The sequence below is a fragment of the Prionailurus bengalensis genome, chromosome D3, assembly GCF_016509475.1.
Source record: "Prionailurus bengalensis isolate Pbe53 chromosome D3, Fcat_Pben_1.1_paternal_pri, whole genome shotgun sequence".
Classification (NCBI taxonomy): domain Eukaryota; kingdom Metazoa; phylum Chordata; class Mammalia; order Carnivora; family Felidae; genus Prionailurus; species Prionailurus bengalensis.
In genome coordinates this window covers 53,262,020-53,289,580 of record NC_057356.1, presented here as the reverse complement: position 1 = coordinate 53,289,580, position 27,561 = coordinate 53,262,020, and the positions used below count along the sequence as shown (strand labels likewise).

Here is a 27,561-nt window from a genome sequence, read left to right as displayed (position 1 = left end):
GTCTTTTAGTGTGAGAATATATTTGCAAATGATATACCCGATAAGGGTTATTGTTCAAAATATATGAAGAACTTATACAACTCAAAAAAACAAAAAATGCAATTAAAATGGGCAGAAACCACGGACAGACATTTCTCTAAAGAACACATACAAATGGCCAAGAGACCCATGAAATGATGTTCAACATCATTCATCATCAGGGAAATGCAAATCAAAACCACAACAAGAGGGGTGCCAGGGTGGCTCAGTTGGTTGAGCACCCGACTTCGACTTAGGTCATGATCTTGCGATTCATGAGTTTGAGCCCCACATCAGGTTCTGTGCTGACAGCTCAGAGGCTGGAGCCTGCTTCAGATTCTGTGTCTCCCTCTCTCTCTCTCTGCCCCTCTTCCACTCACACTCTCTCTCTCAAAAATAAATAAACATTAAAAAAAAAAAAAGCAACACAGTGACCTAGCATCACCTGTCACAATGGCTTAGACCAAAACACAAGAAACAACAAGTGTTGGCAAGGATGTGGAGAAAAAGGAACCCTCGTGCACTGTTGGTGGGACTGTACATTGGTACAGCCACTGTGGAAAACAGTATGGAGGTTTCTCAAAAAATTACAAATAGAATCACATATGATTCAGTAATACCACTACTGAGTAATTACCCAAAGAATATGAAAACACTAATTTGAAAAAATATACACACCCCTATGTTTATTGCAACACCGTTTACAATAGCCAAATTATGCAAGCAACCTAAGTGTCCAGTGACAGAAGTCTAGATAAGGAAGAAGTGGAATACACACACATATACACACCTCCACCACACATGTACCACAATGGAATATTATTCAGCCATAAAAAAGAATGAAACCTTGTCATTTGCAACAAATGGATGGATCTAGAGGGTATAATGCTAAGTGAAATAAGTGAGGCAGAGAAAGACAAATGCCATATGATTTCACTCACATGTGGAATTTAAGAAACAAAAAAAAAGCAAAAAAAAAAACAAAACCTAGACTCTTAACTATAGAGAACAAACAGATGGTTGCCAGAAGGAAGGTGGGAGAGGCATGGATGGATGAAATAGGTGAAGGGGATTAAGAGTACACTTACTGCAATGAGCACTGAGCTCAGCTACGGAGCTGTTGAATCGCTATATTGTATACCTGAAACTAATGTAACACTGTATGTTAACTATCCTGAAATTAAAAACACACACACACACACACACACACACACACACACACACACAATAGGACATAGAGGTTTTTTCCTTAAATAAGAAATGCACTCTCACATTCTAATTTAATCATGCCACTTTTCTGCTAAAAACCTTGCATTTGGGATGAGAGGAACAAGTTCTCTATGCTTGTTTTCACTAGCAATTGCTTGGGGTGGTGCATAAGGGGTCTCACAGGCTGTCCGCCATCCTTCATGCTGGCCTCCCTGCTCAGGCCTGTTCTCCAGCAATACTGACCTCACTGGGCTCATGTCCATGGCTTGCTTCCCCACTGTTGGAATTTATATGACTCCATTAATTTGTTATCTTTTCTCTGATACTTTCCTTCTTGTCCTCAGGTCACGTCAATCCCCAACCACTCCCTCATATTCCAGAGCACAGCCCTGGGCCCTGGGGAGGAGAGGATGCCAGAGAGACACAAATATATGTAGAAATAGTACAAGTGCACATTCCATTTATTTTCTCTATTTATATCTGAAACCATGAGAAAAATATTCCTTTTCTCCTTTGCCCCTAAAAGCGCTGACTGGCTGGTCTTACCTCAGAGATGAGTCTCCAGGCTTTAGCAGTGTAGCACCTTGAAATATAAGAAAGGTTAAATGGGGAGAAAAATGTACTAATTAATTCATTGACATGTGACCGGATTAATAAATTTTACCTATGAAGTCTGGGTTCAAAGTATCAGGACATTGAATTGGTTTTAATGATGATCTCAGGTTCCCTACAGGTATGATACATGGCACAGAAAAGACTTCAAACAGAGGCAATCTTAATCCTTTTTTTAAATGTTTATTTATATTTGAGAGAGAGACAGAGGCAGAGTGCGAGTGGGGGAGGGGCAGAGAGAGAGGGAGACAGAATCAGAAGCAGGCTCCAGGCTCCGAGCTGTCAGCACAGAGCCCGACGCGGGGCTCAAACTTGGGAATGGAGAAACCATGACCTGAGCTGAAGCCACCCAGGTGCCCCTAATCTTGAAATAGATTGCTGCATATAAATGTCTCATTAAAATTATGTGTATTTGAATACGCTTTATGTGGACATTATAGCAGTATATTTTTTCTTGTTTTTAAAAGGGCAGGGACAGGGGCGCCTGGGTGGCTCAGTCGGTTAAGCATCCGACTTCAGCTCAGGTCACGATCTTGCGATCTCTCGGTCGGTGAGTTCAAGCCCCGCGTGGGGCTCTGGGCTGACGGCTCAGAGCCTGGAGCCTGCTTCCGATTCTGTGTCTCCCTCTCTCTCTGCTCCTCCCCCGTTCATGCTCTGTCTCTCTCTCTGTCTCAAAAATAAATAAACCTTAAAAAAAAAATTTGAAAGGGCAGGGACATTTTAGGAGAATGAATACCTGCCCTTTAAAATGACACTGCTGTTTACCTTTACCCTCCTCCCGGTCCACACTCATCTACACTCACAGTCAAATGACATTTGAAAGGAGTCGTGACAGAGGATTTAAGCACGGCTGTTCTGGAGCCAGCATGTGATACCTGATGTAAAGTCTTCAGGAATTTTATGAGTTGATTATCAAACACAGCATTAAAGTCTATTGAAATAAAGGTAATACATACTCAAATCTCATTACCTTCTAATCATCTTATCTACGCTCTTGAGGTTACTTATGTCTGTGGTGTCTGCGTGGTGGAGATACTGTGCTGCCCAGCTGTGCTGCTTTTTTCTTCTCTTTCCAGCTCTGCGTTCAGTGACACCATATTGGCTGCTTGAAGTTGGCCATGGTGGCATTATTAATGCCACAGAAATTGGCAAACACTACAAATCTGGGCTGACGTTTTTTTCTCTGAAGAGCCAGTTGTTAAATATCTGCTATCAAACACATATACACACATGCTTTCTTTACAAAGACTGATTTTATGTTTTCGTGTATGGAGATAAATTACTGATTCAAATATTAGGAAGTCGACATGGGCCAGAGGGATAGTTTCATTCGACTCTCCTCTAAAGCACAGGTATTTTTCAATCCACCTTGTAATTTTCTTCTGGAAAAGGCAACTGAAACCCATTCATCATGTATATATTTTCTAATCTAATATTCATTCCTTTTTCTGAATTCCCATGGGTACTGCACTTGTCCAAATCATGCTAATCTACACCTCAAACATTCATTTCTGCAAATGAATTGGGCTGGTTCCCCTGCTTCTGCTTCCAATCAATCCCACCAGGCTCATTCCTAATAAGCTTTTTTTTCTAAATTTTCTTTCTTTCTTTTTTTAATGTTTCTTTTCTGAGAGAAAGAGAGCAAGTGGGGAAGGGGCAGAGAGAGAGGGGGACAGAGGATCCCAAGCAGACTCTGCGTTGACGGCAGAGAGCCCGATGTGGGGCCTGAACTCAGAACCATGAGATCATGACCTGGGCCAAAGTCAGACACTTAACTGACTGAGCCACTCAGGTGCTCCAAGCTTTGTTTTCTTAAATTCAACTTCCACCATGTCATTCCCCTGGTCCAGACCCTACAAGGCCTCCTTATTACCATACACATGTTTTTCAAAGGATGGATATAGTCCCTATATTAGGGTCCTCCCGAGAAATATGAATATAAATATACATTTATATTAAATATAAAATGTTAATTTATTTATACTTAAATATACATATTTAGAGAGAGAAAGATTTACGTTAAGGAAATCGGCACACGTGATTGTGGGGGCTGGCAAGTCTCAAATTTTCAGGGCCAGCCAGCAAACTAGAGATCCAGGGAAGAGTTGATGCAGTCTTGTCTCTAAAGGCAGGCTGCAGGCGGAATTCCTTCTTTCTCTGGGGGCCTCAGTATTTTTTTAAGACCACCAACTGATTGGATGAGGCCCCACCCACATTATGGAGGACAATCTGCTTTACTCAAAGTCCACTGATTTAAATGTTTATTACATGTAAGGTGGTCAAAGGGTACAAACTTCCTATTATAAGATGAATAAGTTCTGGGGGTGTAATGTACAGCATGGTAACTATGGTTAACAATACCGTACTATATACTTGAAAGTCACTAAGAGAGAAAATCTTAAAAGTTCTCATCACACACATACACACAAGAGGTAACTATGTGAGGTGATGAATGTGTTAACTGGCCTCATTGTGGTAATCTTTTCACAGTATATATGTGTGACAAATCCTCATGTTTTACATCTAAACTTATACAATGTTATGTGTCAATTATATCCCAATAAAGCTGGAGGAAAAAAATGTTAATCATGTCAAAAAAACCCCCAAACCCCCCAAAAAACAAAAAACACCTTCACAGCAACATCTAGACTGGTGTTTGACCAAAAACTAGGTACCTAACCAAGTACTTATTCCTGAAGTTATTGGGAAATTGATCAAACATGATGAAGATCCTTCTAGATTTAGGGAAGTAGGAGATGTGTGTTTCTTATTAGTGAGAAAGGCCATGAATGGAATTAATTAAAATACTCATTTATCTCTTGGGCATTTTTATGGGAAAGAGAATGGGGCTGATTGGAGGCCACCAAGGTTGATATGTTAGAAGCAGATATCATTGCTTTTGTAGGCTTTTGGCAGGACTTTCCAATTAGCATTCGTTGCTATTTCAAGCGTTTGGGTAAGCAGCTCTTTTCAGGCTGAGCGAATTAGGAGCCGACAGACCACTGTAGCAAGTCTGTTTCTGTGCCTTTCAGGGCTTTCCAAAGCTCTCTGCATGGCTTTGGGCAAGTTACTGAATCTTCTGTAGCTCAGCTTTCTTATCCCCAAAAGGCTTCCAAAACCTAGCATTCAGTGATTCTATAACCCAACTTACCGTCCAGTTTCCCCCCATGATTTTTTATCTCTCTGTTTGTGACAACCCAGTTCCCACCCTCCTCTCTGCAATCATCACACCAATTTCCATCAAGGTATCTTGGCTGATGTAGTTTTCTACAACTTAGATAACTTTCCTTTATCTGTCACATCTAATTTTCAAATATAACTTGTAAATATCTTTAATATACACAGTACTTTTATAAATCAATATTCAGTAAACAGACTGCCTCCAAATGAGGTGAATATGCAGTTCACAAGAGGTTCAAATGGCCAATAAACACAAGACGACATGTTCAGCATCACTAAGTATAGAAAAGAAATCTAAATACCTATTAAGTGTAAATTTTCACTTTCGGAATGTTATATTTCAGTGAATACAAACCCAGGATAAAATCTGGAAGAACGCCATAGGAGACTTTATTAGTTTCCCAGGGTTGTAGTAACAAAGAACCACAAAGTACCAAAGTACCACAGCAAAGTACCTGGGTGGCTTAAAATAACAGAAATTTATTGTCTCGCAGTTCTGGAGGCTAGAAGTCCCAAATCAAGGTGTCAGCTGGGGCCGTACTCCTTCCAAAACTTAAAAAGGAGAAGACATCTGTTGAAGGCGATTAATTCTTGTCCTTGGTTTACAGCCACACACTCCGTTCTCTGCCTCTGTCACCACATGACCTTCTCCCTGTGTGTCTGAATTTTCCTCATTTATTCATTCATTCATTCATTTTGAGAGATTGAGAGCATGTGCATGCAAGTGGGGGAGGGGAAGGGAGAGAATCCCAAGCAGGCTCTGTGCTGTCAGCATGGAGGGGCTCGATCCCATGAACTGTGAGATCATGACCTGAACCAAAATCAAAAGTCAGATGCTTAACCCACTGACTGAGCCATTCAGGTGCCCTTGAATTTTCCTCTTCTAAGGACACTAGTTGTATTGGCTTAGGGCCACCCTAATGACTTCATCTCTACTAATTACATCTGCAGACTCAATTTCCAAATAAGGTCACATTCACAGGTACTGGGTGTTGGGACTTCAACATACCTCTTCAGGGGCCACAATTCAACCCTTAACAGTGGCCATGAAAGGCATAAGCTGAGATATTAATACATAACAGCAAAGAGCAAAGGATAAAGCATCATTTCAGTGGAGGAAGCATGGACAGAGGACTATCAGGGACCAGACAACACATGCCAAGATGCTACATAGCATCCAGAAGGGAGAGGACATTCAGAAAGGTAGGAGAAGGCTGAAAGTTAAACTAGAAGTCAAATGGAATTGATTTTAGTGGACAAGATTAGGTTTGTTGATACAAAGAAGACATGAGCCAGGAAAATTAAAAAGTTAAATTCAATTCAGGTATATATGTGGCAGATTCATATTTTCAATCTGCTTGGGCTATAAAAATCCATGGCTATTTAACAGCAGCCAAATTGAAATGTAGCATTTTATAAACATGCAGATCGGTGACCAATACAATCATTGTAAGTATTAGATTGAATCTTACAAAAGTGCCAATATTTGGTCATTTAATCTATAAAAATGGCAATTGTATGTGGATTAGCTTTAATATACATGGGAAAAGGACTTGCTAACCTCATTAACAGAATCAGAGGCATTGATTTTGCCACATATATTTGGGGGAAAGCTTAATACATGTCAAAAAGCCCAAACCTACATTCCACTTTCTTCAAATTTCTGACTCCTTCTACACAGTCAGCAAAAGCATGGCAAGGTTTTAGATTTGAGTTTGGAGGTAAATGGAATGGCTTCTTAGGTATGTTGAGGCCTATCCCTTGGGTCAGACCCAGGTGGTCCCAGGAAACCCTGGTTGGAGCTTGTGCACAAGAAGTAACTACCTCTGCCCCAGCCACACAGGGGTGGGGTGGGGGGTGGGGGTGTTGCCTGATGACAAGGTTCCCAGCATGGATCCACATTCTCTAGAAGATGAATTCATAGCTCTAGCAGGTGCCATATAAAGCCTGCCTTCACTCCAACCTCCTTTCCCTCTGTTTCCAGTCTTACTGTGGCAGAGATGGTTCTTGACCAACCCAGATCAGTGCTTTTCTCCAGAATGTAGTCATTCTGGGAAATGACTCCTGGCCAGGAACCACATTGCTCAGTGCATCTAGATGAGACCATGCCACAGGTTCTGGCCAGTGAAATGTCAGTGGGAATCAAGTGTGTCACTTCAGCACAGAGGGGATTAAGACCATACTTTCTCTATTCTTCCAGTCTGTTGATCAGGTATCCTTTGAAGCCACAAAATAAATCAAACCTGGGCCCTGAGTCACCATAGAGGAAAGCCACCCTGGGAGTCACCAGACGAAGAACTCCTACATCGGACTTGGTGTGAGTGAGAAATAAAGTTTGGTTTTGTTGAGCAACAGAGACTGAGATTGTCAGTGTAGCAGCACAACGTAGCCCACCTCAATACCTCCTACACGTCAGCATCCTCACTCACCATCTGTTCCCTCACGAATCACGTTGTTTCACTTGGTCTGGCCTTGCAATCTCTGCTCTTCTCTACCTAGAATAACTCCTCCCTTTTGGAGCTGGTGAGTCGCCAAGATTCAGAAGTGAAATTTATTCTGAGTCCTTGTCTGACTTCGCCAGGCTTTTTGCTACCCCCCTTTCTCCTCCTCTCGCTGTGCCTTGTACCGTAGCCTCTGTCAAATCATGTTGACGCAGTCATCTTCTCAAAAGGCCATGAGTTCTTTAAACACAGGTACTAGATCATATTCTGTATGTTCAGAGCACCGAAAATAGCGTTTGGCATGTAGTGGCTTCTCCATGCATGAATTTTGGATTAGTCTGAGTGAATTGGGGGTGTCAGTGCTCTCTGATTGCATCTTTTAGTCAGCTGACTCGGGGTGTAGTTGGTCAGAACCGGATTAGAGGACTTGAGCCACTGCAGGTCTGTCCTTGTACAGCTGTGCTACTCTGAAAATCAGTAAAGCACTTAAAGGGAATGCACAGAATAAAGAAGTGGGTCCTCAGAGCTTATCTTTTGCTATTCACTGAAGGTTAGAGGAAACTCAAGCTTTCTCATTTTCAGAATGTGTTTTTTAAATGTTTACTTATTTTTGAGAGAGAGGGAGACAGCGAGAGCAAGAGCGAGAGCGAGAGCGAGAGAGAGAGAGAGAGAGAGACTGTGAGCAAGGGAGGGGCAGAGAGAGAAGGAGACACAGAATCTGAAGCAGGCTCCAGGCTCTGAGCTGTCAGCACAGAGCCCAGCGTGGGGCTGGAACTCGCAAACTGTGAGATCATGACCTAAGCCAAAGTTGGATGCTTAACCAACTGAGCCACCCAGGAGCCCCTAGAATGTGCGTGTGTGTGTGTGTGTGTGTGTGTGTGTGTGTATGTGTGTTTGAGAGAAAGAGAGAGAGAGAGGGAGGGAGAGAGAACATGTGAGCTGGGGAGGGGCAGAAGGAGAGGGAGAGAGAGAGAATCTTAAGCAGACTCCACACTCAGCACAGAGCCCATTGTGGGGCTCCATCCCACGACCCTGGGATCATGACCTGAGTTGAAATCAAGGGTCAGATGCCTAATTGACTGGGCCACCCAGGTACTCCATCAGGATGTACGCTTTTAGTGGCCGCCGACCATGCGGCATATGTGCTTAGCTTGAAAGACATTAGGAATTGGGATTTCTCCGAGAAATATAGCCAGAGACTTTTTTGAGTTCTTTTGCTTCTCTCTAAAGTTTGAAATTTTGTTTTTGTTGAGAGGACAACAAGGGAATAAAACAGTGAGTCCAAATGAAACAGGAAGTGCTTTAATAGGAATGTTTTATTGTCTCTGCCCAAGTTTCTACCATAGCGTATAAAGTGAAAACACTGCATTAATAAAAATGGAACACTATCGGTTACACAAAATCCTTCCAACCCACCCAAGGGGGAGTCCCTCATTCTTTGGGGCTGCTGACGAGGGCCGTGGTGGAGTAGGAGTAGGGGCTGAGCAGGGCAGCGATGGTGTAGTGACGGCTGCCAGAGTTGTTTGCTGTGAACACCACCTAAGAGAGAGCAAAGACAGCGTCCATTTCTCACAGAGCCTAAAATGCGAGTCACGGGAAGAGAGGTCACTGGAAGTCCAGTGCCAATTTAATCCATTTTATTTTATTACTTCTTTTTCTGAAACACCTTGAGCAAAAGGCAAAAGTCCAAATAGGCTGGTGAGACTCCACAGGGGCCTGGCGCAGCCCTCGGAACAAGATTTCTTTAACTACTGCCTGTAGAATCAGGTCTCTCCTTTTTGTTTCATGTCGTTTTTACAAATCCACACTAAAAATCAGGGTGGCTGTAGCCTGACTGAGAGAAATCACAGAGAGCCTGGATCCTCTTGTCCATTTTCTTGGTTTTAGAAAAAAAAAAAAAAGGAGAAAAGGCAGTAACGGGCATTCAGTGACGTGAAGACTGAAGAATGGTGACTATCATTCCTGCGGAGATACCCGGAGACCTAGAATTTTAGAGCTGCCGGGGAATACTCTTCCTACTTGATAGATAAGTAAACTAGACCTCTGAGTTAGTGTTTGTCCCACGTTTATACAGGACAGAGCCAGGCTAGGAGTTAAGTCTCCCATCTATAAACCCAGAAATTTCTCTCTCTCTCTCTTCCTTTGCATTTTTTAACAAGTATATTTTTATGTGGATAACAAGCAATGAATTTGAAGTAAAAGCATCCTAGGGTTCTATTTACAATAACAGAGTGTGGAGGATCATGTGGGAATTTTGAAATAGACACACATAGGTTGGAGCTCATTTGAGCTTTCTACATGGACAAATTGTTAACAAAAGTGTTGTTCTATTTAGCCATGTACTTGAGGCAAGTTTAGTAGAGCTTCTGAGACTCAGGCACTGGAATAGTCTAGGAGGGATGGATTTGGCTCAGGAGAGTGATGAGGGGCAGTGAGGAGGTCTTTGATTTTACTCATTGTGTACACAGGCCTTGGAATGGACTTGGGACACATCCTGGATAAATATGTTTTGTTCCTAATATGCAAAAAGAAGGCTTGATTATTTGGGGACAGGAGAGGAAAGATCTGATTAAACTATACTGAAAATAAAAATAGCATGAGGGCAAGAGGAGGTAAGAATCACCTGAGAATCTCTCTGAAAGGAGAAAAAAAACATTCCTTAAAGGCCAAGTGTCTAAAAGAACTAGGGAAAACTTGTTCTCTCTTATACTGACATTGGCCTCCAGCCCCACTTGATTCTTCCTGAAAACTGTAGATGGCATAATCTGTGCTCAAAATCCCATGAAATGAAGAGGCCTGATAGTTCCACAGGACATCTCCCAACTTTCTCAGTAAGTATAACATGGCCACCTGCGTCATTGGCTAGGGAGAAGGTGACTAATGTTGAAGAATAGCAGCTGTCTGGGGAGGTCTTGATCAGAAGAAGCTGGCAGGGAAGGAACTCCTGGCTGGACCCGCAATCACCAGTTACTGAACTGAGGCGTTGGGCCTCACTCTTGCCTAACTGCTGTCTCTCACTCTCCATATCCATGCGAGCTCCAGGTTGGGCTGAATGTCTGACCTAATATGTCTTACCTCAGTCCCTTTCCTTCCACACCAAGGGCAGGAATGTGTTTTCACTTCTGAATTTCTAGCACTCAGCAGTGTGTTTGACACATCAAAGGCTTTTATTTTCAAAATGTTAGTTGAATGAATACTAAGAGGGTAAATAATAGACAAGGAAGCTAACATCTAGTGACTAGGAACAACATATCATGGGCAGTATGGCAGCGAATGTTCTCACATGGTCTCTTTAGGCTGAGACCAGAGCAGACACGGGTTCCAAGGAGGCTGATCTAGGGCAAAGGCTGAGACTCTAGGGACACCTCTAAGCCCTGTACTGTCTAAACTAGGCTCTTTGTCTTGCCGCCCCACTGAGAAGGAACAGCCAAAGGCAAGCTTCTTGGTGGATGGGGCTCCCTCGATGCTTTATGAGTCAAACAGCCCCCTGCCCCAGTTTTTCTGGCAACACTGTCTACTAAAAGAACCCCTTTCTGTCGATTGAAAGTCTCATCCATGACTAAGCCAGAGAGAATTGTTCCCTTTTGTGCTGAGCTATTTTTGATGCAATTATTTGATCTTTGACTCTGACCAACATGTCTGGATTGTATTTCCATGACAGCCATCTGTTTTAAATGATTTAAGGAATTACATACAAGGAGGCGGCAGCAAGAGTGGGCCCATATATAACTCTGAGGTTCCTACTACCTCATAAGCAAAAAACAGAGTATGAACCAAAGGTTGCAAATGTGGCCTTATTATTATTATTTTAGCCTGACTTCTTACTGGAAGAAAGCTGAGGCACACCTGAGGCTGAGGCTAAACCCAGTCTGGGACCTGTCAGTAATGATTTCTGCCCCTCCCTTTACTAGCCTGTGACTTTTGGCAACTTGTTGAACTGCCCTCTGCCTCATTTTCTTTCTCTGTAAAATGAGGATAATAATAGGACCAACCCCATGGGCTGTTCATGAGGACTGAATAGGTTAAATATAGAAAACACAATAGCCTGGCAGGGGTACATGCTTGATAAGTGGTATCTATTGTGTTGCCCTTATTATTTTGAATTTACTGTCTCTATATGCGTTACCCCAAGTCACTTACCCAAACCTCTGGGAGCCAAGCGTGTTTTGGAATAAAGCATGTTTTCAGATTTCAGGAAGTAAAATGATGTGTCAATGATTTGTTTCCCTAGGTAGGGTCTGGAGAGCTGCCTAGTAATCCAACATGCTAACAGTTCTTCAGCTAGCAAATATTCAAATATTCCCATTCGGTGGAATGAAAGAAGACAGTAAGGAGCATCATGTAAATTCAGGTCATGTTACTCAATGAGTTTCCACCAAACTTAAAAATAAACTTTGCTCTTCAGAGTTTTCTAGATTTCTGACTATAGAAACAGGAAAGGGAATCTGTGCTAGTTCAGTTTCCCAGTGACACTTCCATGGTATGTGGTGTGCAAACTGGGCATTGGCTGGGATGAAAAACAAAAAAATAAAAATAAAAGACACTCATGTGTCTCTATACTCTCACCTCTGCATATTCATGGAACGGGGAAATGCCAAGTGACTTCCAGTAGGACTTGGTGTCTATTTCCACTTTGTATACCCCTTCTACAAAATTCTCAGCAGTTGTGAGCCCATGGAGCTCTCCAAATTCACTGGTTTTCCTAGAAGGTACAAAATTACAGGTTAAGTTAGGCATTAGGGGAATAAATGCCATGGCAAGCATGGCAAGGTGACATCACGCACATACGCGCGCGCACACACACACACACACACACACACACTACACTACACATATGTGCAGTGTGTATAAGTGAGGGGAAATATATATATATATATATATATATATATTTATATGTATTTTTATTTACAGCAAAACCTTGGATTGTGAGTAACTTGTTCTGTGAGTGTTCCGCAAGATGAGCAAACATTTCTAATAAATTTTAACTTGACAGATAGGCAATGTCTTGTGATCAAGTAGTATGTGGCGCCGAATGTCACATGATTACAACTGAGCCAATGGTTCTTGAAATTTGCTTTGATATACAAGTGCTTTGGATTACAAGCATGTTTCTGAAATGAATTATGCTCACAAACCAAGGTTTTACCGTGTGTGCGCACACACACACACACACACACACACACACTCACACACACACACACACACACATATTCAGGAAAGGGAGATGAGAAGGAAAGGTGAAATTCTGGTAACTGTCTGAAATTAACTGACAAGAAATTTGTCAGAAATGTTTCAAAAAGCTTATTGCAGATTTTTCTTAGGAGAACAGAAGATATAGGTGTAATGTTTCACTTCAAAAATAGTCATTATCGGGTGCCTGGGTGGCTCAGTCAGTCAAGACTTTGGCTCAGGTCACGATCTCATGGTCGTGGGTTCAAGCCCCATGTAGGACTCTGTGCTGACAGCTTGGAGCCTGAAGTCTCCTTCAGATTCTGTGTCTCTCTCTCTCTGCCCCTCCGCTGCTCATGCTCTGTCTGTCTCTCTCTCTCTCTCTCTCAAAAATAAACATTAAAGAAAATTAAAAAAAAAAAAAGAGTTGTTGCGATTCACGGTTGGTGTTTGGGTGAAGGTTTGTAACTACCCCTTGGAAGTGTCCATAAGCTGCTTTGACCCTGCAGTTCCCCATGACATCAGGGTCTCACTGCTTCCCTCCCTGGTGTCAGGGTGTTTTTCAGAGGGAGTATCATTGGAACACACTGGGGAAACCCCAAAGTATAATGCATCTGAATTTTTTATTATTTATTTATTCAATCTCTTTGGTAACACTTTTCCAACAATAAATACTAGGCAGTTCCTTTTAAAGAAATGACTAGGGAACTTCTGTTTCCCTTTATGTACCAGCTCAGTTGCTGATGTTAGAAATTGCTCTCCATTAGACCTCAAAACTGACAGATAAAAATGGAAATTGTCTTCACTAACTTTCATCACTGCCTTTCCACCTTTCTTCTTTTCTAGGAAGAGAATATTTAATTTCTTTTTTTTTTTTGTCTTGTCATAAAAAGTTTCACATGAACATCTGAATATTTTATGTGTTCATTCTATCTCTTGCTTAGAATATTCCCTTAAGTACTTTCCACATAGTGCTTGGCATTTTATATAAACATAAATGGAGTCACAAATGAAAACTCAATTGAAACTACACCAATGAAAATGGTCTTCCCAGTGATTGGTGAAGAATCATAATGTGGTTCTTGAGATTCAGTGAAAACCCACAGAAATTTACCATCCTGGAGAAATAAACGCTGAGCAGTATTGTTTGGTGCTGAGGGTTTCTTGGTTGCCCTTTCTTTCAGTTAGTTGATTTAGGTTTACTAATATGCATTTTCTTTGCTATTGTTGTTAATGGAGGTGGAAAAACTCTATGAGAATTGTAAAGTGGACAACGAAGGGGAGAAGTCATTGTTGTACCCTGTGTTGGGCGATGGCTCTGCTTTGCATATGCGTCTTTCTTTTCTGTGTCTTTTTGTCACTGAGTGTGACAGTCCCAGCTTTTCACAGAGTAGGTGCTCCACAGTGCTTGTTAGACATAAGTGCTGGATTCTGGATGATCCAGGAAAAATGCAGAGAGCTGCCTCATCAGTGCTGTCCCTCGATTCCTTTCTTTTCCTTTCCTTAATAAAGTAATACAAATTGTACATCTTGCCTAAAATTCCAAGACACGGGAGCCTGGCTGGCTCAGTCAATGGAGCGTGTGATTCTTGATCTCAGGGTCGTGGGTTCAAGCTCCATGATGGGGATAGAGATTACTTAAATAAATAAATATTAAAAAAACAAAATTCCAAGACAAGGACCCCAGCTTGAATGTTATGCAAGGGCACCAGGGAATCTGTGACACTCCTGAAATTCTATATATGGTGTGTGCGTGTGTGCATGTGTGTCTGTGTGTGCGTGTGCGTGTGATTTTACTGGGCACAGAGGACCACAGTTTTCATTACCTTCTTAAAGTGGTCTGTGACCCAAGAAGGCAGTGAACCACTACTGGAGTAGACGAGGTGCTGGCTCCTTTTCCCTGCTACTTGCCCTGAATGCTGCTCCCCCTCTTGGACACTTCCAACCTAACTAAGCAAAGCAAGAGGAGGGCATCCTCCCCAGGGCCCACTTGACCTCTGCCTGTGTTTTCAATCTACCTGAAGATTCTTCAACGAATGATATGAGCTGCTATCTCTAACAAGTAGCAGGAGAATGAGGAGCTAGAATGAGGTCCCATGTCTGGGTTTCTTGGGCAGCTTACCCTGAGGCGAAGGGCTCCCAGCTCTCATCAGCAGCCTTTTTGAACACTTTCACGGCCACGTTGACAGCAGGACTTCCTTGGACAGCGTCTAGGACTTTGACCATCAGGGGACACTTGGATTCACCAGTGCCCTGGGCATAGAGAAGACCAGTAAGAGGTCAACAAAACTGGTTAAGAGTGAAAGGAGCTGTTCTTTATGGTGTTAGAAATCTGGAACAAGGCAAGAAGTCCATGCCAAGTCCATTTCCAGCATTGTAAGTGTTGACAGTTAATGAGCTCCCCTTCTCAGTATATAACACAGACATGATTGTTCCCAAAGAAAGACTGGTTTCTGCCTCCGGACATGCTGCCATCGACCTGGAACATGTATAATGAATTTTAAAGGAGAAAATAGGCCCTCTGAGAACAGTTGCTTTGTTAAGCCTTGCCATTTGAGTGGAGTTACTAAAAAGATGCAATGTGCCATAGGACCAAATAGCTTGTTTTTCCTGAGAACGTTTTAGTCAGCTGCTGTTGTAGTAATTCCCTCTTACTGGTTGTAAAATAATGTCGACTACTTAAGGATGCATTTTATAGTATTAGTTAATTCTTCTAGAGGACTTAAGCATTCAGTATTCGACTAGAATGTTGTCCACCCAGCCTTTCAGAGATTAATCAATAGATACATTTTGATGAGCTGAAGGGAAATAAACTTTATAAAAGGATGCACGTCTGACAACGCAATATTGGTAGCTTCATGAATATCATATTGTTATTCCTACCATATATTCGAGGAAATTGAGGCAAGGAGCCAGGCACCGTAAACCCAGTGCACCAAAGCTATAGTGGGGAGCACCCAGGGTCCAAGCTCCAGGTCAGTGAGCTCTGCAGAACTTCATTCATTTTGCAGTTTGAATCGATGATATTTAAAAGTTGATGCTGGGTACCTTTGTCCTAGTAACACAAGCTGACTGGCAGAGCTGGGAGAGGGCCCTTCTACTTCATCAGGTGTACACAAGAATCATCTAAAAGGACTTCACAGAATCAAACACTCACCGCAGGGCCAGCCTCAGACACAAGTACCAGTCCAGCAAGGCAAAGAAGGAGCAGATGAGAAGCCATCCTGCCAAGAACGAGAGAGGCTCTGTCTGTGCTGGCTGCCCACAGCTTGGGGCTTTTATACTCACTTCTCCCAAGCCATGATGCTGATCCCTGCCAACATGACTCCAAACCTGCTGATTCTGATTATTGACTTAGTCAACAAAGAGAGAATAAGTAACTCATACAAATATGAACCTTGCCTAGAGAGATTAGAGCGTAGGAACATTAGCTCTATGAAATATTCTTATTCTTAACAGGTCATTTGACCAGCTTGGTCACCAAAACAAAAATAAGCAAAATCAAACAAAAATATTCTTCCTCCTTGGCAGGATGCAGCAACATTCTTGAGATATTTTTTTTCCTCCCTGACCGATTTCTCTGCATGCCTTTTCATTTTCTATACATTTTGTATTTTGTTTTATATGCTGGATGCAAGTTGTAATGATTTATTTCACTTAGAATGACATTTGGCCACACAGGGTTAAGTATAGTGCATTAGAAAACATCATTGCACTGGATATACGTCCATGGGTCAATAGGAGAAACCCTTGACAGTGCTTATATTTTAAAAGGCCTATGTTTTAGCCAAACTAAGTCATCTGGAACCTTTGCTTACTCAGCAGTTTCTCCACCAATTTTGTGTTCTTCCCAGACAAGTTTCATCTCAACTCAAGAAATAATGATATTTCAAACTGGCATCAAAGATCCTGAAATACAGAGAACCAGATATACTTTACTCCTTCTCCTGCACTAACGCGCAGGAACCAAGCTGCCCAGCTGGTTATGAAATCTCAAGAATCAAAATCCAGGAGCACCTGGCTGACTCAGCTGGTGAAGTGTGCAATTCTTGATCTTGGGGTTATGAGTTGGAGCCCCATGTTGGGTGCAGAGATTACTTAAAAAACAGAGTCACAATCCAAATTTCTGGACGGAAGTAACGATGACTGTGAGAAATAGAAGTTAGGGCTGACAGCAGATTCTCTTCCTTCTCGTGACTTACACATCTAGAAATTTTTAGTATTTGATGATTCATTGATTAAGAGCTAACTCAGGTGTATGTGTGCACACATAATATGTATGTGGCTTTATTCATAGATTCATGAAGACAAGGTTGTCCTTACAGACACATGCAGATGATAAGACAAAAATTCTAGACAAATACACATCAAGGATAAGTCTAGTTTGGAGGAGCGAGGGCAGGGAAAGAATTCCCACGGCTGACAGAGTCAGGCTAAAAGAAAGTCGACAAGCAATCATGAAGGATAAAGGGCTTTCAGGGAGTAGTGGAAGGACAGGGAGGCATTTCAGGAATATGGAAATGTGCAGAAGACTCGGAGAGAGTGGACTGACCACATGAAAGCAACAATGAGCAAATCCAGTTCTGAGTATAGCTGGGAATGAAATCCTATAGCCTTGGAGTCTGACTCTGACGTGGTGCTGGAAAGAGTTTTGAGTCTGGAGATAGATAAACTGAGTCATCCAATTCCTAATTCTGCCGTCTTGTTTCCGGGATGACCTTCTCTATGTTATTTAATACCTCAGACACACAGCTCATGACTTTGGTAAGTAGAAATACCTAATATCTTACCTCAAAGGACCTTTCTAATAACTTTTAATATGAGATAATATAAAAGCTCTTTGTAACCTTAAACCACTGTCCTGGTGTCAAGGATAGTTACAAGAATTCAGTTTAATATCTCTGCTAAGGAGAAAACCCTTTCTCTAACGTTTCACATATATTGTCATCTGATTTTTCTCTTGACTTGTTTCCGTTGCTCAGAACTTGGATGGAGAGCCTGTTTTCTGACTATGAACTTTAAATATTTGAAAATTCTCTCATATCCCAAGTCAACCTTCTTAAAATTTTTTCTTAACATTTATTTTTGAGACAGAGAGAGACAGAGCATGAACGGGGGAGGGGCAGAGAGAGAGGGAGACACAGAATTGGAAGCAGGCTCCAGGCTCTGAGCCATCAGCCCAGAGCCTGACGCGGGGCTCGAACTCACAGACCACGAGATCATGACCTGAGCTGAAGTCGGACGCTCAACTGACTGAGCCACCCAGGCACCTGCCAAGTCAACCTTCTATCTGAGCACTACGCTCTGTTGGAACCTGGAAATGTCCCCCGCAGACATTGTGAACTGGCAATCCCAGGCTGCCACCAGCTCATAGACATGGTATGTATGACTGTGGAATGTTTCTTTAAATATTCTGAAATAGTTCTAAAATTAAAAGTCGAGACAGTGCTGCGGCGCCGGGGTGGCTCAGTCGGTTAAGTGACAGACTCTTATTTTGGCTCAGGTAGTGATCTCACAGTTGGTGAGATGGAGCCCTGCATCCGGCTCTGTGCTGACAGTGTGGAGCCTGCTTTGGATTCTCTCTCCCTCTCTCTCTGCTCCTCCCCCACTCGTTCTCTCTCTCTCTCACTCTCTCTCACAATAAATAAACTTAAAAAAAATAAAAGTTGAGACATTGTGTAAAAATTTGGATTCCTGGATTTTCTTGAAAAATCAGAAAAGATGGCAACACTAGGCCCTTATTGACACATGGCAGTAAGCTCTCACTCTCAGACATCACAGCTCACGAGGCCTCCCTCCAGCTCTGAAGCTAAGCAATACTTCCAGTGGCACTATCAGGCTCGAGCTTTTTTCTTTCCGTATCCATGCCCTGTTTGACTCATCTTCCTGGAAACTTGGGTCAGCAATCGCTGGTCTTCTAACAGCCATTTAGATAGTGAATGACAGCTTGGTTTTTAGTTTTTGTGTTTGTCTTTTGTTTTGTGTTGCCAAACAGATATTCCCACTTCTTTGAATGAGTCCTCTTCAGACACAATTCCTGAAACCCTCATCACCCAGAACTCCCCTCTCTGACATACTCTCTTTGGCCAGTGTTTCTCTTCAAATGGGAGCATCCCGGAGAAGCAGCTTATGGTGCCTTTTAGGTGAGAGAAGAGCAAGTAGGAAGGAAAAAGAGAAAAGGAGTGGAAATGCGTTCTTGGTCAAAGGAACCCTTGTATGGAACCAGTGGCAATGAAAAATACAAGAAAAGTCCAGTGTTTCCTGTTGAGTAGCAATCTATGATGACTGAGGGACACATGGATAAACACAGGCTCACTCAGATAAGAGGACCTGCCTTCCCCATGATTATTTGAGTTTGTGAAAGCTCTTTTAGAAAGATGGTTACATGGGATCCACCAAGAGGGGTGAATTAGGGTCAAAGGTCACCACATTCCTGGAGTCCTAAGTGGTTGCTGTAGAAACTGTGCTCTAGGGCAAATATAAGCAGCAACAAGGATCCAGAAAACAAAAAGGTGCCAGAAAACAAAAGGTGTGTTATTGAAACATTTATGCCATAAATTTGTCTTTTCTTAGTCATGTACTGTTTTTCCTCACGTCCTGACCATGGGACTATAGTATAGATGTTTAATTTACGTAAAAAAAGACTAATTTGATGACAACATTCCTCCTCCTACCAGAGAATATGAGGTGGTTAATGGACAATTCAGGCCTGCTCTTAATTTAAGTTTCTTCTGCTCTCTCCCTTATAATAAGCAGACTTATTTTTTAATGATTTAAAAGTTACAATAAGATTAACTCCTTTTTCTTCATTTAGTTTCTGAGGGTGCATGCCAACTACTAGCCAGTGAGCTGTTGACCCTGAAATGCCTATTAATATTATTGCAAGTAAGCTGATTAGCCAGAGTGGACAGTTGGCTGGCCAAGTACTTGGACTGGCTCTCACGGGACGGACTGGGAGTGGTGTGGGGCCCTGGATCTTTGCAGGGTAAAGAATTCAGTTTTGCTAGCTCCTCTGGAGGTGAATAAGCCCGGTGGGTTTGATTAATGGTAAGCAAATCATAAAAGACTCGTTTTAAAACCATAATACCAATTTAATTAATAGATGGTTGCTGAGTAAGCAAGGAATTGCAGCAAAGGAACGTGACTAATTTTTTGAAAACATTTTATCCAGACTGCTGAAGAGCCTAGGAAATTTCCTTACTTCATCCTAGAGTATGCTTTCCTTGTGCTCAGAATGCTCGTGTTCACCTTATCTGGCCTACTTTTCCTCAGGGATTGCTGAATAAACACTGAAAAAGCTTTTTCCTTTGTCCACCCTTCTTTCATTGTCCATGTGGACAATCGTGCAGGTAGAGGCAAATATTAGCTAGGATATGTTAATCAGATCATGTTTCATTTTTCTATCAAGTGTGATTTTAGTTTCATGGTTGAATTTTAGTGCCCAACCTAGTTGGGAAAGACAATCGGGAACTCCCCAGCATAAGAATCTTCCACAGTTCTTACCCTGCAGGCTGCCATATTTGGGGACTACATAACTTCAAAACCGGCAACCTCAGCCCCACATCAAGCTTGAGAAGTGACCCTGTCTCACTTTAATTTACCTTATGTTAGTAGCTCAGATGAGTCAAAGTCAAAACACCCATGCCTGGGTCCAAGTTTATATGTGTCACAACAATCATACATTTGCTAGGAATTTTATCCATTAGGGGTTATTAGATGAAGTTAGAGTTTTGGCTTCTAGAGCCACTCAAAGTTCACACATCCCTACCTATGATGGACGGGAGAGGAGATTCGAGGTTCTTTTATCTAGCTGGCAGGCTTTCTTTGTGTTTCTCTGTTTTCCTCTGCAGCTCTCATGCAGCTGGTGTGGCAAACCAGGCCTGACTTGCATGCCACTTGGATGGGCCTATGTGGCCATATCCTGTGACAGGTAAGCAAGAACCAGGCTATAGCCTGATGGAAGGGCAGTATGGAGCAGACTACTTTCCTCTCCAAACATGTCTTTGTGATTGCCTGATAGCTTAGCTCAGTTCACCAGGAGACTGCCTGGGGTTTGGGTGCATAGTACCAGCTAGAATTAAAAAAGATTTATTCAATTGATTTTATCTCTCTACCCATATCTCCTTTAGAATCAGTTTAGGACCATCATCTAGGATCCATGTCTTGTTCTTTTTTTTTTTAAGTTTATTTATTTATTTATTTATTTATTTATTTATTTATTGAGAGAGAGAGAGAGAGAGAGAGAGAGAGAGAGAATCCCAAGCAGGCTCTGCACTGTCAGCATAGTGGCTCTCAAGAACCGTGAGATCATGACCTGAGCTGAAATCAAGAGCTGCATGCTTAACTGACGAGTCACCCAGGCGCCCCAGGATCCATATTTTGGTCACTTCTATATATCTTTCAAGTTTGGAAATATGACTAATATAGAGATATTTTAGGTTCATCAACTGAATAAAAACAAACAGCTCTTGGAAATCTTCTGAATGTGTGCCATATGCTAGCTAGAGATATCGAGAAGCATATGTCTCAAAGTTGCTTGTAGTTTCATTATTAAGAAAATATATTTGTCATTCAATGGGAAACAGTTGATGAAGTAGGTAATTATTCAGAGAAGGAGGAAGTCACTTTTGGGCTCATGGAAAGCTAGTGTAAGAAGTGAGATTCAAAGATAAATATAATCTAGATCAGAGAAAAGGAGCAGTGTGTATGATTTCTGTCCCATACAAGTAAGGAAGCATTGGACACCTCAGCTGGACTGAGTAGAATGAGAAGTTAGTGTCATCCACACTGTGGCACATGGAATAGAGGAAAATCTGAAAACAAGGATTAGGAACCAAGCATAGAATTTGACGGAAGCATCAGTTTTAAAGGGCTAGAGAGAGAGGTTAAGACCAGGAATGAGGCAATGGGCTAGTAATGGAGACAACAGAGCAAGCAGGTGAGGAGGGGTAAGAGCAATTCCAGAGCCTGAAGTTTGATGGAGTGTGAACTGAAGAGGGTTCCTGATGCTGTGCTTTCCCAAAGTTTCCACTCCTGTAAGAATGATAAGATCTGTAGCAGCAGCACTTGGGGTAAATGGAAGGGTCACTTCCATTTGGAGGTGATGAGCCTAGTGAACCCAGTTCCCCAAACCCTACCTGGCTACTCCAGGGCAGAGGGGACCATCCCAATATATCTTATATATTCCATTTGTTACACATGGATTGGGAATTTCAACCATGACATGTTGAGACCTAGTTATAAGTGTTTGGTTATATTTGTTGTTGCTATTGCTGATTTTATTGGGCCCTTGGAGGTGAATTTGTGAAGGATAAGGGAGCTGGTCTCAGCACTGAGCTGTTAGGACAGAGGAAGTGGAAACCAGAGGGAGCAAAAGTGTGGAAATGGAAGAGTATCAGGTCTGGCCTGAGAACAAAGAGTAGAGATGTGTCTACTGTATGAATCGTGCATTATATGACCCTAAAGAGATGAGTCAGGAACATAGTTCTGAGTTAGATTGTGCGAGCTCTTCAGTGCTTTCTTGGGAGGTTTGAGTTTTACTTATAAGCAAGAACATAAACTGTCTTGATAATTTTTGAAAATCTTTATAATGATGCTATTTCCATTAAATGGGCAAATATATTTTCTTAATAATTAAATTATACACAACATTAAGGTATATGATTTTGGTATCTCCCACTGTGGTGGGACACATGGCTTCACCTTCAGAAGATGTTCAATTACAGTAGCCTGTAGCACTCTGCCTCATGAAGTCGGTGAGCCCATTGTCACTAGGATATCCATGTGAAAGCTCCCTGGCCATTGGTCAGGACTATCGTTCAATGTCATTGACTTCCTTTGTAATCCTCTATGTTGAACTTTATGCATGATGAGGTTAAGAACCCAGGCAAAGAGACAGAATGAGCCCTAGTCCAACATAGCTTGGCTGTAATCTAATGGAGTGTGCTAGCATACCTAGAGAAAGAAAATGGCAATCATCCCTGGGGCTGGTCAATAGGGGAAGGAAATAAAAAGGAAATTGTAATGTTGGTGGCTTGAATTAGAGATTTGTAGTTTTATGGGCAGGACTTTCCCTGGGGTAAAAAATAGTGCTGCAGAGATTGCCCATGGAGATAGAGGATGTGTTGGTCCTCCTGATCTGTGTGATCATTGAGTTTGTTATGGAATAGCACTACATTGAAATGTTTATTTACACTTCAGCATTGTGAGTTTGGCCACCGAGGGTCCATCGCTGAGATTTAGATGAAACAGTGGTTCGGAGCTTCCACAGTTGACTTTGGACATTGGTTGGCTCATGTGAATTGGCAAATTCACCTAATACCCCTGAGGGCAAGGGCCAGCTGGGCTTCACGTGGAGAACTGACCTCCTACAATGTTACAATAGTTATTAGACTGGTGTGGTGTCATTGGCTTAGAAGGAAGGGAATTTCTTCAACACATAATGTTAAGCAGAAGGATGCCAGAGGAACAAGGCGTTGAGGAAGATGGAGGGGAAAAAATGACTTTTCATTTTAGAACTTAAGAAGATTAGAAAGTGTCTCTCTGATAGAGAGACATAAGGCAGTGAATAAAACTAACAACATAGTAAACTGAAGGTCTCATTTATGGGGCGAGAGTATTTGCATATCTAAAGACAGAGGGCAAAAGGACAGTTCAAGGTTAACCCTACTCAGATGCCTCTGTAGCAACATTACTGCTCATCTATTTTCCATATAATCTTTTCTATAAGCTCCTGCCAAACTAATCTTCTTAATGCATACCTCTGATTACATCACATCTCTCTTCAAAAGCTTTTTCTCACTTCCCATGGCCAGCCAAGTAAAGTTGAATGTCCTTTGTTGGCATTCACAGATAGCCAAGACTTAGCTCTTCTCAATCTTCATTTATTGCTGTTGTCCTTCAGACACCAGCTGAACGCTGGACAGTTCCTGTGACCTGCCAGCCATGGCCCTTATAAGCTTCCTTGTCCATTCTCCTTCAGGCTGTGAATTGCCTGAAACAAAGGGGCAAACAAAGCTCCCAGAAGCTTTTTGGTGTGTGAAAGACAACCCTGTATGGAGGGTGAGGCTTGAGGCAGAGGTTTTCAGAGAAGAGAGAGCTTTGGGAGCCTAGCAAGGTGCTGATGAAGGCCATGGTCACAGAGAGAAAAAGCCAGATGAATGACAGTTATGAAGGTAGAACTAAGAGATTCTGGTTCCATCAGGAATGGAAAGTGAGTGAGAAGGAAGAGCCAAACAGGACTGGAGTATTTTAGCTTGGGAGGCTATTCGGATGATCAAATTAGTCACTGTAACAGTTAGAAACATGAAAGAAAGTGAATCTAGTTTGGGCCATGTTGAGTTGAGGGGATTGAGAGCGAGGCATTCATGTCTAGATGGTGGTTGGAAATAGCCTGGGATGGAACTTGAGGGGAATCATGCTGGGGAAGGGAGTTTCAGACTCATGAGCATGTGGGTTGGATTTCTAGGTCACCAATAGCCATTAACAATAAAAAGTTTGAGGATGGAACTCTGGGGTCAGCCAACATTCATTTGCTGACAAAAGCAAGAGAAGCCTGAAACAGAGGTTTTTCCCAGGTGGAAGTTACTTCTCTTCTGTGAAGTGCTTTACACCTCTCTTAAACATTTATGACATTCAACAGACTTGTTTGTACTCAGTTTCTCTTTCCCAAAACAATAGCACCTGGGGAACAGAGGCAATACCTTCTCAGGCCCTGGCACAGGACCTGGCACCCAGGATATGCTCAAGTATTGCTCATTGAATGATTCCATCAAGGGGTGAAGTCACTTCCAGTTGCAGCTAAGTTTTGTTTTCTCTCTTAGTGAATCAACACTTGCATTGTCTTCTATAAGTGACTTTTAGTGTTTCTGCTCTTGGCTGAACAACTTAACTTGCATTCACCTATGTTCTTGGTTGCATGTGCCAGACCGGGCCAGGCTGAGTCTGAGCTCTGACTCCTGCTGCATCCCCCAACCGATACCTTTGTTTCCTGCCTGCTTGCCTAGGCCCATCTTCATCTTTGCCCAGGTTACTTTCCATGGACCTCTATCTGGTTTCTGTAGTGGCCTGAGGACTCACTTCCTCATCTTTGATGATGGACTCAAATCCAGTCCATTACTATGGTTCAGCAGGATGGATGGAAGCCTTTCCCTTGACATTGGGATTTCTTCTAGAACTTGCACTCTCCAAGACAATTTCACCTCACTTACTTAGAACAGATTTGGAAACTGGAACAAATGGCTTTATTCTGTGTTGCTAGATAAATCTTTTGTGTCTTTGAGGTCAGAGGAGCAACTTCTTCCTTACCACACATCCTAGATCAGTGTTTCCTAAAGTGTTTGGTCTCAGACCAAGAGTGTGAGCATTCCCTGGAAACTTATTAAAAAATGTTGTCTAAAGAGTCACCCCAAACATACTGTAATCTGAAACTCTGGAGGTAGAACTCAACCATCCGTGTTTTAACAAGATCTCCAGATGATTCTGATATGCTCTTAAGTTTGAAGACCATTGTCTTAGATACAATTCATGCTCAGGAGGGAGATTGGGCCTTGGAGCCCAGACTCTGGACTCTGTTTCTTTCACAGCTCTGCCACCTTCTAGTGGGGTAACCTTGGCCACATTACTTAACCTGTCTGGACTTCAGGGTTTTTTTTTCCTTTATAAGATAAAATTTTTGAGTCATGTGATCACAAATTGGAGTCATAGTACTTTGTGGCTCTTGAACACTCCCAAAGACAACAACACAAAGTTCTCATAGTGTCAGTTAACAGGGCAGAGCTTCAGGGATGGCTAGTACACTAAAAGGGTGAGGCTGGCTGGTGACCAAGTGCATGCTCCCTTTAGTGACCTCCAACCTTATTCAGAAACAAATCCATTTGGTCAGGTGTCCATGCAGTAAATAAGAACCTCTTTGCCAAAGTTCTGTGTTGAGAGAGGTTAAGCAAATAATCTATGACATATGGGTTCTATTGAGTGAGGGTCTCTTACTTTTTTTTCTTAATGTTTACTTTTGAGAGAGAGAGAGAGAGAGAGAGAGAGATCTGGGGAGGGGCAGAGAGAGACAGAGACAAAAAATCTGAAGCTGGCTCCAGGCTCTGAGCTGTCAGCACAGAGCTGGATGTGGGGCTCGAACCCACAAGCCGTGAGATCATGACGTGAGCCAAAGTTGGATGCTCAACCGACTGAGCCACACAGGAACCCCAAGTCCAGATCTCTTAAGCTGGTATAGAAAGAACTATTTGCAGATATTAGTAGCTCAGGGAGACTGATGCACAAACAATGGTCAGCCCAGATTTCAAAAGGCAAAAGGATTACCCAGATAGTGGCTCAGTGCTGCTGTGTTTTAGTTACTTATGAATTCAGCGGAGGAGCTTGTTCATTGTGTTCTCAATTTAAAGAGTTTAAACTACAAGGTCACTCTGAAAATGAGTGCTGATTCTTCTGGAAAAATAAACCATGTCATTAGCTGCCTGTATAGTCAATACAATTCCCTTGGAACACAACTCAGTTGCTAGTCTTTTAATGCATATTCATGCCAACACTGTAATTCTTCAGTTGGGACAAATATGTGTGTAAAAAAACCAAAATAAATATATCCATAACTTTATTTGAGTCATGTATAACCCCAGTTGGCCTTCTTCCCACTGTTTAGTTCTGAGATTTGCTCCAAAGTCCTGATGAAGACTTTGGCCTGTGATGAAGTCCTGTGGCCTGTGAGTTTGGATCAGCGGTTTTCCCAAGAGCACCATTGTGTCTGGCCCCCAGCATTTGCAATCTCTTATCCCCATTCCTGTGGGGGCTGTGGGGCTGAAGCCAGCTCCTGACCTAGGTAAGCTGCCCCTTCTAGCATCACGCACATCCCCTGGAACCCTTCACACACCTAGCTTCCACCGGGAGACCTCAAGGGCTATCCACATGGCGTCTGTACTTGGAGTTCCATATTGATGACTCACTGCCCATTCTTTTTTTTTTTTTTTAAATTTTTTTTTTTTTTCAACGTTTATTTATTTTTGGGACAGAGAGAGACAGAGCATGAACGGGGGAGGGGCAGACAGAGAGGGAGACACAGAATCGGAAACAGGCTCCAGGCTCCGAGCCATCAGCCCAGAGCCTGACACGGGGCTCGAACTCACAGACCGCGAGATCGTGACCTGGCTGAAGTCGGACGCTTAACCGACTGCGCCACCCAGGCGCCCCTCACTGCCCATTCTTAAATACGGTTACAAATACGAGTAAGTGGGACATTCTTGCTCATATTTGATTTTTGAAATCTCTTTGTTAGCAATGCCAGCTGAGGGCATAGTAATTAGAAAACTCAGTAGGGGCTCTTGTGTGAAGGGGAACTTTGAATATTTGAAGGATGAACCATTTTTTTAAGCCTTCCAGGTATCTCTCTGCTTTCTTAGACAATGGCCACACTCAAATCTGTCCACATCCGCCTGGCTGTGAGGACTGCCACGCTTATAAGTAAGTTTTTCTCTTGAGAGGTTAGTGTAGCATAGTGGAAAATGCATGGTCTTTGGAGTCAGGGACTCTCAGTTTGAATCGGCCTTGCTTCACACTAGCTATTTTACCTGGGTTTTCTTACACAGCTCCTGAGGATTAATGCCCTTACCTGCTAAAGAGCAATGTAAATAGTACCTGCCTGGTAGGAAGGATTGAATGCAATAATGAATGAGAAGCACAGCACAGTTATCGACACACAGTAATTCATGATGTTGGTCTAGTTAGGAGAGGTGGACTGGGGAGACTGGCAGGCTTGCCTTATCTTTTGTTTAAGCAATTTAATCTTTGGCTTTGTTTGTTGTGGATACTCTACAGAGGAAGTTGCAAGCCCAAGGCTGTCTGTTTCCAGGTCCCAGCTTTTTGGATGGGCATCACTATTTTACAACTCAGTTTAAGACTCATTTCATTTTTTGCCCTAAATGTAATC

At 42.4% G+C, this 27,561-nt stretch overlaps 1 protein-coding gene across 1 annotated transcript; it reads right to left on the bottom strand.

Annotated features, from left to right (window-relative positions):
• Window positions 1-8,758: 8,758 nt before the first annotated feature.
• Window positions 8,759-15,916, bottom strand: TTR (transthyretin). Its single transcript, XM_043558535.1, has 4 exons — window positions 15,787-15,916; window positions 14,752-14,882; window positions 12,027-12,162; window positions 8,759-8,999 (listed from the first exon to the last, which is right to left on the bottom strand). Exons 1-4 carry the CDS (start codon window positions 15,850-15,852, stop codon window positions 8,892-8,894), a joined length of 441 nt encoding a protein of 146 aa, XP_043414470.1. The 5' UTR covers window positions 15,853-15,916; the 3' UTR covers window positions 8,759-8,891.
• Window positions 15,917-27,561: the final 11,645 nt, after the last annotated feature.